The sequence below is a fragment of the Littorina saxatilis genome, linkage group LG14, assembly GCF_037325665.1.
Source record: "Littorina saxatilis isolate snail1 linkage group LG14, US_GU_Lsax_2.0, whole genome shotgun sequence".
Taxonomy (NCBI): domain Eukaryota; kingdom Metazoa; phylum Mollusca; class Gastropoda; order Littorinimorpha; family Littorinidae; genus Littorina; species Littorina saxatilis.
The window spans coordinates 21987448-21999058 of record NC_090258.1 but is presented as its reverse complement, the minus strand read 5'-3'; the positions used below and the strand labels follow the sequence as shown (position 1 = coordinate 21999058).

General features: G+C 41.5%; 1 protein-coding gene across 1 annotated transcript in view; it reads left to right on the top strand.

Annotated features, from left to right (window-relative positions):
- LOC138947351 (homeotic protein proboscipedia-like) overlaps positions 1-11194 on the top strand; it is a 49694-nt gene extending 38500 nt beyond the window's left edge. Inside the window, exon 3 of the mRNA XM_070318808.1 lies at positions 2712-11194. Coding sequence (XP_070174909.1) covers positions 2712-5131 — 2420 coding nt within the window. The 3' untranslated portion in view covers positions 5132-11194. The remainder of the gene's footprint in view (positions 1-2711) is intronic.
- Positions 11195-11611: the final 417 nt, after the last annotated feature.

The window sequence follows — 11611 nt, the reverse complement described above, 5'->3', positions numbered from 1 at the left end:
ACACCCTATCTGTAACCAGCTTTGAACACCCTTTATGTAAACAGTTTTAAGCACAGTTTGATGTACACATGTAGTGCATAGCTCTACTAGCAAAATGTAGAACATGGTTTACCACGTGCTACCTTTTGTTTCTACGAAATGTATATCACACTTTGTTCAACACCTGTGCAAGGGTGTTCTTCTTCTTCTTCTTCTTCTTCTTCTTCTTCTTCTTCTTCTTCTTCTTCTTGTCGATCACTCAGATGGAAACGCCGGTTCTCCGCGCAAATGTCGTCCAGACTGCCATAGAGCTTCCCTTGCACCGTGGTCGCCTCCGCCCAGATCTGGCTCCTGAGGCCATCGTGTAGTGGGTGTTCAAAAGTAGAACACTTTAGCGTAGACTGAGCTTGGCACGTGTATACCGGCCGCCAGACGTTCAAGAGCACACAGAAAATCCACAACAAGCGCACACACAGGAGGCAGATATGCACGTGCTACTACAGAAGCCAGCATAGAAATCTCTGGGAGCAGACGACACGTGGAGGGAGGGACCGGGGTGGGGCAGACAGGGGGATAAAGGTGTTAGAATCATACCTGGACAATGGCACCCCTAGTGAGATTCCCTGCTGTCACCGTGTGAATGCCTGTCACACACACCGCCAGGTGAAAAGGCGTACAGAGAAAGGGGAAGGAAGGACGAAGTGGGAGGGAGGGAGGAAGGAGAGAGAGAGAGAGAGAGAGAGAGAGAGAGAGAGAGAGAGAGAGAGAGAGAGAGAGAGAGAGAGAGAGAGAGAGTGAGAGAGAGATAGATAGAAAGAGAGAGAGAGAGGGAGAGAGAGATGGAAAAAGAGAGAGAGACGGATAGAGAAAGAAAGAGAGAAAGAGAGAGAAACAGAGAGAGAAACAGAGAGAGAGAAAGAAAGAGAAAGAGAGAGAGAGACGCAGACAGACAGACAGGGACAAAATGAGACAGACAGACAGACAGGGACACAATGAGACAGACAGACAAACAGACAGACAGACAGACAAACAGACCGTGCAACAAGACAGACAAGCAGACAGACGAGCAGATAGAAAACCAGTCAGACGAGCAGATAGAAAAACAGGCATGCAGACCAGACAGACAGACAGACAAACAGACCCAGAGACACACAGACAGACGGACACACAGACAATAATAAACGATATAGGGTTGAGGATGGGCAGAGTCAGGTGGCTGAGGAAGGGGGAGACGAGAAATAAGAATGAACGCAGGCAGGTAAAGAAGGAAGAGACAGAATGGAGAAGAGCTGAAAGCAAGGGGGTGGGAAGAGGGAGGGACGTAGGGAGGGGGAGGCGAGGTAGAGGAAGAATGCAGCTATTCAACGACTTGACAGCTCTTGTCATCACACCTGTCAAACACGCGTACGCGCTTGCAGCCGCATCAATAAAAGGCAAGGGCTAAACAGCCTAAGCCGTGTGCGTTGAATGGCCCCTACGGAGAAGGGAGACTTCTAAACACTGACGAAGGGAGGATATTATGCTACGACGAGGAAGACAGTGTCCCTTGGTCGTAAAGAAAAGCCTTGCTTTGACAAACATTGGGTTTTTTCTTCATACGGCGTCTCAACGAAAAAACCTTGCTCCTTCTTTGCAGACTTCTTTTTTTTTTACGACGCTTATAAAAAAAAAATCATGTTTTTTCTTCTTCTTCTTTTATTTTCCTTTTTTTTCTTCTTCTTTTTTTTTTTAACTCTTCAGTGGTATTATTTTCTTTATTCCGAGCTGATTTTCTTCCACTAAACGTAGTCACACCCCTGCCGTGACGTGTGATCCCCTTTTTTTTCTTTTTCTTGTTTTAAAACTCGGCGACACGTCTGTCAGAAGGCGTTTTTTTCTCCTTCTTTTCGTTATTTCTTTAGCTCAATTCTGTGAAAGCAGATCCGGAGACACCCCCGTAGAGGTAAAAGACAGGCGCGTAAGTGGATATGTCTAGTTCTCCGCAAGCCTCGTCAGGCAAACAATAATGTGTGTGTACACAGGCGAGACAAATTAAAAAGTCTGTCAATTGAACGGGTAGACTGCTGTTAGGAGTCGTTTTACGATAGATAAAAGGCTTGTATGATTTAACTGGAGTGAAAGTCAGCTGGGAATATCGGGCTGCACAAAAAACAAACAGTTGACAGCGTTGTCAGCCAAAGTTTCCCTTCAAATTCTTACTTCTCATGTCCCTTTTGTTGTTATGGTTGTTTTTGTTGTTGTTGTTGTCTATGATGTTGTTGTTGTTGTCGTCGACGTCGTCGTCTTCTTCTTGTACGTCTTGTTTTTGTTCTTTTTCTTCTTGTTCTTCTTCTTCTTTTTATTTTTATGTTGTTTTACTTTTCAAGCTCACTCGCATTATTATGTCCATTGACCGGAATAAGCGCATTCACAAATCGTTCTGAAAAAAACGAACGACCTTTTTTTCTCAGAAGGCACGCTTGTCAATGCAAACATGGACACCAAAATAGCCTGAACATAATTCGTCTTGTGTAAAAAGTCATCGTCTGTAATTCGATGTTATGGTGGTTTTTTTTCTGAAGAAAATTCTTTGGGTAGTTTACTAATGACATTTACTTATTCATTTTTCCAGAATGGTCCAGACGTCTCATATTTACATGTCGCTCCTAAAACAACCACTCGTGCTCCTTTGTTAATTCGTTACACACATAATACATGATTACTTTTAATTAAATGTATTTGTATTCTTTCAGGTCTCTATGACACCAGCACGCCGCCTCTCCAGAACGGAGCATCCGGGAACTTCACCGGAGTCAACGTCACCGGAACCGGAAATAACTCCGCCGTCGCTGGGAGCGCCAGCAGTCGGCGCCTGCGCACTGCCTACACTAACACGCAGCTGCTGGAACTTGAAAAGGAGTTTCACTTCAACAAGTATCTGTGTCGACCCAGAAGGATTGAGATCGCCGCGTCTTTGGATCTGACGGAAAGGCAGGTCAAGGTCTGGTTTCAGAACCGGAGGATGAAATTCAAACGTCAGACTCAGTCTCGAGGACACAGCCGAAAGTTGAGCGCAGGGAGCGAGGACGGAGAGGAGAACGATGACGTAGAAATGGACAATGACGTCAAACTTGAAGAAAGTTCGAAGATAGACGGCGAGGATATGACGATGAAGTTGGAAAACGAGGAGGGAGGAAAAGGGCTAGATGAGAAGCTAGGCGATGACGTCGATGATGCTGTTTCAAAGATCAAGCGAGAGCTAACCTCGCCTACTCTGGACACAAATCATCCGCCGAATTCGAACAAGGTTGAAGTAAAGGAAGCAGACTCTTCAGCAATGAACACAAACAACACTAACTCTACCACCAACCCCAGCAGCAATGATGTCAGCCCCCAATCCGATCTCCTAGTCATTTCGTCATCCACGCAAAAGACGTCACGCAACACGTCACCCACGACGTCATCATCCTCAAAGACACTGCACGTGCAGGTATCAGGAGTAGGCCTGGAGAGCGGCAGCACCACGAGCCCTCAGCTCTCCACGAACAGCGCCGCCAGCTCTTCAACAGACTCCGGACTCTGCTCACCAGAGAGCATGCGCAGTTCCTGCAGCCCGGAGACTTCCGGCTCCCGTACCACGCCCTCTGGTGGCCCCGCCAATAATCTCAACTTGTCAGGAGCGAGCAGCAACTGCGGGACTGGAAACTCTTCGCGGGATATGACTTCCCCGCGAGTCTGCAATACGCCTAGAGGTCCCGGTCAAGCGAGTGACTGTAGGGGTATGAGAACAACGTCTGGTCAGAATCGGAGGGTGACCCCTCTGCCTCCTCCTGTCGTGTCCCCTTCGGAGAGTCAGTCCAGATACTCTGTGGAGAGCGGTGAAGGGGCAGGAGACTATGCTCAGACGTCTTGCGTGACTCCTCCAGTCAACCACATGTTCCCTCCTCCTTCTCACCACCACCATCAACAACAACAGAAACAACAACAACAACAGTTCCTTCCTCCACAACATCATCAGCTTCACCACCACGGAGGGCGCAGCAGCGAGCTAGGTTTGAACCCCTACGTGTCCAACGCTTTACCACAGCAGCACCACCATCAGTTCAACCCTTACCAGCAGCAGTTTTACTCTTTCCCTCCCCATCACCCCACCCACCACCACCACCAGAACACCTACCCCTCCAAACCAGCCCAAGACATGGTCAACGAGGCGGGCTTCCCGCACGCATACAACCCAGCAGCTTTCCACAGAGACAATAATTACGCTGCAACTTTCAGCGGCAGTGGTTTGAACACAGAACAGCAAAGCATGTTCGAGTCTCATCGTGTTGCGGAGTCGTTTCACAATTTCGACGCGAGCGCTGCCAAAACCTCTGACAGTGACAGACAAAACATGTGCAATATAAACGCAGACGGGACAGTGAATTCAGCTTGTCAGGACGTGGGTGGTTTTCCCGCAATGAGTATGGCAGCAGGCTGTACAGAAGCGAGCCCCTCTGATGGCAGACGAAGCATCGTCAATGACAATCTGACTGAAGGAGATGCAGAACGAGCTAGTCTTATGTTTCAACAACAACTTCAACAGCAGCAGCAAGGTGTCGGCCTTAGCAGACAGACTTCAGTTGAAACGAGCAGCAATTTCTTATACAGTGCGAGTACTCCGAACTCTACTCATGCTGAAAACGGTAGCGGTGTTGGCGGGGAGAAACAGAACGATCTCAATTCTCATCAGTTCTCAGCCACGGGGCAACATTCGCAGACCAGGAGCTCAGAAGAAAACGCATTCTTCAACGCAGGAGAGAACATGACAAACAGTGCAATGTACCTCCAGCACCATTCTTTCCAGCCGGGCTCTTATGACGTCAGCAAATATGACGCATTCCCTGACGCCTACAAGGAACAGGCGTCATTTTACGGCAACGCCATGTACCCCTCTATGGCGTCAAACTTCAACGCGTCATTCGTGGGACAGGACGGAAACCAGAGAATGATGCCACACGTTGGTGCGCATGCGTGGGGAGGCTACAACCACGAGGGGAATACTCCTCCCGGTTACGGTGGTAGCTATGGCAACCACGCCTATGGACAGAATGAAGACATGTACGGCATGGCTCAGAATGGTGAGATGTTCAACGGTTATTACTCTAACGAACAGCAGATGGTCACAATGTGATCGTACACGATCATAATTCACGGAATACCATAGTTCACGCCAAATAAACTTGGAAAAGAGCGTATGTAACACTAGTCGAAGGAGAGTGAAAACACCTAGAGCACTATAAGGGACCTCTGTGCGAAATATGTGCACCGTGAACAAGTCACAACTGCAAATCGTTATCAACGCCATTCTTTTTAGAACGCTCTTTCAGTTTGTTTCAAACCAGAAATAAGCCATTGTTGTTAAACTTAAGTTGGTGCGGAAGAGACTAAGACGTTCCTGCACAGCTTGACTCCTTTTGCTAATGGCGATTTCCTCAAGGTGAATGTCATCAATGGCACCGTTCTCCGAATACAATTTACAACCGATCATATCAGCGTCTGTTTGCAACTGGGTATTTATTTATGATGATGATGATGATGATGATGATGATGATGATGATGATGATGATGATGATGATGATGATGATGATGATGATGATGATGATGATGATGATGATGATGATGGTAAAAAGTATAAACTGACACTAACTTTGGCTGCTGTGCTTGTTGTCACAGAATTCAATAAGCTAACACTATGATTACAAGATACGCACATTCATTGTGTTTCTGGATTTCAGCACAATGCGTATTAAATGATCGTGTAAACATGGTGTGAACTATCATGTACAAGAACTTACTAACAGTTGAACGATCTTTGCGGAAGCTTATCACACAAAAATGTGCACGCCACTGTTAAGGCATGCCAGTTGTTGCGTTGAAACGGAAGTATGATTCCCTATTCCGTGTTCTTCACACTGTGTTAGTAATCTACTGGGAAAGTAAGAAAAACTCACAAATGTGCGACAAGTAATTGGCAGTAAAGCACAAAGACTGGACTGTCCTGGTGCACTGTACGCAACACATTCGGTGCACCGTGTGAAAATAACACAATGTGTACCACAACAGCACTATCGTCTGAAGACGAAGTATGATATCGTATTTGACAAGATGATTGGAAACGGTCGTACACGTAATCTTCCCACGTGGATGACAGAATCACATTGTTGTACCAAATGGCACCAAGAGTGCCAAGCGTGGGTTTGCACACCAACAACAGCAACTACAATGATACAACCAATTGCAAAGAACTACTAACCCCTGGAAGATGAAAAAGATGAAAACAGTTTAACTGTCATCTATCGACTATTCTCAATCAGTGACCTCAGTTTCACGCCGAAAGAACGAGGACAGAAAGCATCCGGCTTTAGTTTTTACCACTCATTGACTCAAGTCCTACTTTCCTCTTACTTTTTCTTTGCCACGTTCGGTGATGAATTGAGAATGTGGACCTGGCATGGGAATTGACGTTTGGCCCCTGAATCATAAACACTATAGTGCGTGTGTCTGTTTGTGTTTACTGGGGTACATGGGACACGTACGAAGACTCCGTGACGTTTGGCCTCTTTAATCATTAACAATATAGTGGATGTGTCTATTTGTGTTTACTGCGGTACACAGGACACGCACGAAGACTCAGTTATGCTGCAGCTTATGCTGTACGTGAATTAAAGAAAGAGCTCACATGCCAAGCAGCAAGAACAAAAGTAGCAGAATATATTTGGACATGGACTGTGGGCCAACTTAACTTTTAAATAGAGCGCTCTTCCTAATCCACGACAAAACACGTCATTTGAGAACATTAATGTTGCGCAGTGTTTCATTCGATTCGCGAGTGAATAAAAAAAACTCCATTTATACTGCGGGCCTTGTCCGTGCATGTGGTTGTTAAGAGAGATCGTTCTCACTCGAATGACGTCACCAGAACCTGGATGAACACATTGGCTTTCTTGGATATGGCCTGTTTTGAAACCATAGAACTGCGCAAGAAGACATGATTGTTTGCTTACTGTCAATATGATGACATGAATGTTAACAAATAGTCCGTGTAATAAAATGTGGATGTGTTTAGTGTGTTTCGCCTGTGGTCAACTTATATAGCATGGCCATTTAGAACCAAGACATGGTCTCATGTTGAATGTGTATGTAAAAAATACAAGAAAAAGACACAAGTTGAGTGTCTGAATCTTGGGGTCGTGGACCATGGAACAAAACTGCATCATCTTGAAGGTATGTAGCAAAACATACAGAATTTACATCGGGAGTACCACCAAGTACACACAGTCGGCGGGGTTTCAACCTTCTGTCGCCTCAATCTGACAGCAAATTTGAAGGTGACGCCATTGTGACTTTGACTTTTTAACCCGGTTACAAGTCATTAGGCATAATCACGGCTTAACTAAGATGACAAAGGACGGCAGGCAATTTATAGTTCATACAGATTGGGGGAATCAGAAAGAGATATATTTGCTTGTCGTCTACCTGTCATTATTTAGTGCAAAACACGTAAACTACATTTTCATTTCCTGCTAGTTTAAACATTCAGATGGTGAACATGATGCCAAATGAGAGTTTCTTCAGTTTAACATTTCAGTATTGTGGGTTCAGATCTATTAAATTAGTGACACATTTTTTTTAATTTTGAAATTAATTCTTGAATATTACATTTACTTTGAACTTATGTAATGCAAGAATATCAAAAGGCAAGTGTGAACACTATCAGTTGCAAACTGTCTGTATTGCTTTGCAAAAATAATGTATCATGTTGTCAAATGTCGCCTTTAACGCAGATAATCCTAGTCAGTTAAAAGGAAACTACTGTATCATGCGTCAGTGTCTGTGTATGGAGGCTTTGGCTCTTTGGCAACACACAGAGGAACAGATTTGTATTCCTTTGCAGATTACCCAAAACGTTTACGTGTAATATGTGAAACTAACAAATAATAAACACAATGAAATGTACCTTTGTAGCTTTCAAGACAAATTAAAACTAATATTTTAGTGCACAGGACGACTTCACTCAGACCGTTGAAGCCTTCCTCGCGCGGACCGAAAGCCAAAGTGAAAAAGATCACAACTCCATAAGCTCTGCAAGCTTTGTATTCGGTGATTTTGCTCTATATGCTTCGTAGATTTAACAACAAGAACACTTGCATTTGAATTGCCAGCAAACAAAAACAGACCCCGTGTACTGCATGTAATATAATCTGCAAAACACGTATGTTCCTTAATTCTTGGGTGTACTGAAAATCCTGGTTATCTATTTGCACCTGAACTGATATGCACTGGACGCTATATTTTTGTTTTATGCAATTGTCCCTGGGTGTATTTGTATTTATTTTGTTTTGATAATACATAACTTCCCTTTCTTGTTTTTAAAATGCATAATTACCCTATGGTGTTGTTCCAGTGGTGTGTGATGGACAATTTTCTAAGAGGCATCAATGTGTCATTCCAAACTAAAACCAGACGACTAATACTAAATGGAAAACAGACCCGTTTCAATGCATTTTATAAGCGTTTTGATATAACATACAACTAGCAGATTACAGTTGTTGAACGTGTAAACAAAAAAAGGTACATGTACATTCTAACATGTTTACAGTGTTTACAGTGATAAAAAAAGGTCTACAGGTTTTGATCTCAGAAGAATTCAAACCATATTGAAAGCAATGGAGCCGGCCATATGTATTATACTGCGATTTGGCCATCAGACCACTGATGAGATACATTAGTGTCGAAATACGTGTCTGGTCACGGTAGTAAAACAATGGTCCTCCTCTGGACTAGATTTATCTGTAGATACTCTCTCCCCTCGGGGTAGCATATTCTCTTTGAAATCTCGGTCCCGTCCGAGGAGGGTCTGATTTCCCCAATAGGGCTGTCTGTGAAGGGACACTTTTTTTCTCTTCTCTCTCTTTTGCTGTGCTAAGAGATTTTAACAAATCTCAGAGGAAAGTCTCTGCTGACTTTCAATTGTTTCTTTCACAAGTTCTGATGCAATTTGGCTATAAGATAAGTATGCAAAAATGTATGGGTTAGAAAAGAGTCGACAGTGCATGGTTCAAATGGATCCTATCTTTTAAAACCAATGATTACATTTGATAAGAGTTAATAAGAATGTTTTGATGGCATTTTGAATTGCCTCACGTCAGATACACAAGAAATGCGATATGACTGCATTAATTTTATACGTTAAAATATTCTGCTTTTGTACAATTTGCATGCCTCTCTAATAATGTTAGTGTACTGCTTTCGGTACATTTCCAAGCCTCTGTAATGTTATAAATAAAACACAAATATAATACAATAACTACTCAAAAGACCGCTTGGTCGAAATACAGTGAATGTTACGTGTTTTTTTTATCATAAATTAAACGTACCAATAACATACTATTCTTTTTTTCTTTTCTTTTTGAATTTTGGAACGTTAACAGTCTGTCTGATTTTCTTTTTTCAATTTCACTGTCATGTCAGGTTTGAAGAAAACAAAACTAGGTCGATGAAGGACTGAATTCACAACGTGATGCCGTTGTTCTTCAATTATGTCAATACAGTTCAATATAGTAGATTCGTAGCACCAAATAATTTGAAAAATAAAACATATGAATTCACTGTGTGAAATGTAAACACTATTTGTCGATGACAAGGAGGGAAGACTGTGACTGCGATGATGATCATGACGATGACTGTAATGATAATGATCTTGGTGTTCAGATAGGAAGAAGGATGATTTATTGTATGTGTCGTGCGTGCGTGCGTGCGTGCGTGCGTGCGTGTGAGTGCAACTAAAACTGCAATAGCTGTGTGATTTCCCATGCACTGTCGATTGCTCACCAAATCATTATTTTTTTTCTTTTCGAATCTGCATTCATTTTTCCAACAAATATGATCTCACATAATTGTTCCTTAAACTGTTGACTTGTACACAGCATCTTGATGTTTTTCCACATTTTGTATAATACCTGATATTTGCACTATATTCACCAAATGACAGATTTTAAATTTCCAATTTGTCTTTAAAATATACTGTGAGAATGATTTAAATTGCGAGTATTTTGCAGATAAAAGTTATAATTCTGTATTGCACTGAAGAAAGTTGAATTGTTTGGGTTGCATAAAACTTACAGGTACACCATACTTGTGCAGGGCTCTGTTTACAAACGCAGCATTTTTGTAAAACCAAAGTCTTCTTTTTTTTAAAGCTGAGTAAGGATTTAGGTTAGATAGTTTCTTTTTTTTCTGAGGGATAATCTATCTATTCATTTAATTATTTATTGTTTATATATTTATTTTTTATATATTTATTGTTTATATATGTATTTGTTTTATATATATATTTTTGGACAATTTATTTATTTATGTACTTTTTAAAAATTATTTTTACTTATCTACCTAATAATTTTAGCTGTTTTGTCAGAGTTCTGTATTGTTTCTGCACGCAAAAATTAAAAAAATTAAAAAAATACGGAATGAAAATCCTGTCTTGTTTAAGTTGGTTTCCTCCATGTGTTTTGTTCTTCTTTAATTTATGTATTAGTTATTTCAGTAAATGTTTAATTTCATGATTTATTACTTTATCTATATTTATTTGAAATTAACTTATCCTGTTATCTTGGCAGCTTGAATGTAAGTTCTACTTCGTTACTCAATATCTATCGATTCATATTTGCTTTAACTTGTTTGCTTTTACCTATAATATTTATTTGATGACACCCCTTTTGTTGGCAAACGAATTTCAACATTCAAGTATAATTTGAAACAAGAATTGTTTGTACATAATTGGGTTTTTTTTCGTGTGCAACTTCACTGTAATAAAGCTGTATCCGATAATTCCTACCTTTCCAAATAAAAATAAAATGAAATAAAAATCCACCCGGTTTGTTAAATGTTCAAACAAAGTTTTGTGCTAATTTCTTATATTGATTTTTTATTTTAGTTTAATTCTAAGTAATCTCTTCTTGTTTACTTTACAAAATTACAACAGTTTTGTCAATAGCAATTTTGTACTTTTGCTTTGGGGCAAAGAATGTGATTGTAAAGTAAGCACGAGTTTGATCCCGTACCTGTATAAATTGGTTGGAATAATGTGATTTTGATTCATCTGAAATAGTCATTTGCACTGTATGCCATTTTCGTTTTATTCATTGGTGTTTCTCACATTTTCCAGGAGGAAAATAAATAAAGACAAAACAATTCGGATGTTTTGGTTGTTGAATTAAATTTGCTTGGAAAAAGTGTGTGTGTGTGTGTGTGTGTGTGTGTGTGTGTGTGTGTGTGTGTGTGTGTGTGTGTGTGTGTGTGTGTGTGAGTGTGTGTGTGTGTGTGTGTAAGAGTGTGTATATGAGAGAGAGAGAAAGAGAGAGAGAGAGAGAGAGAAAGAGAGAGAGAGAGAAAAAATGTGAGTGTGTGTGTGTGTGTGTGTGTGTGTGTGTGTGTGTGTGTGTGTGTGTGTGTGTGTGTGTGTGTGTGTGTGCTGAACATTGCATTTCACCAACACAGTCTTGAAAGTTTATGCACTTCCGTATAACATGCACTCTCCATAGGTTTTGAGTCCCATTTGTTAGACATTATTCAGAACGACCTGTAACAGACAGGGGATTGCAAGGTAATGTTG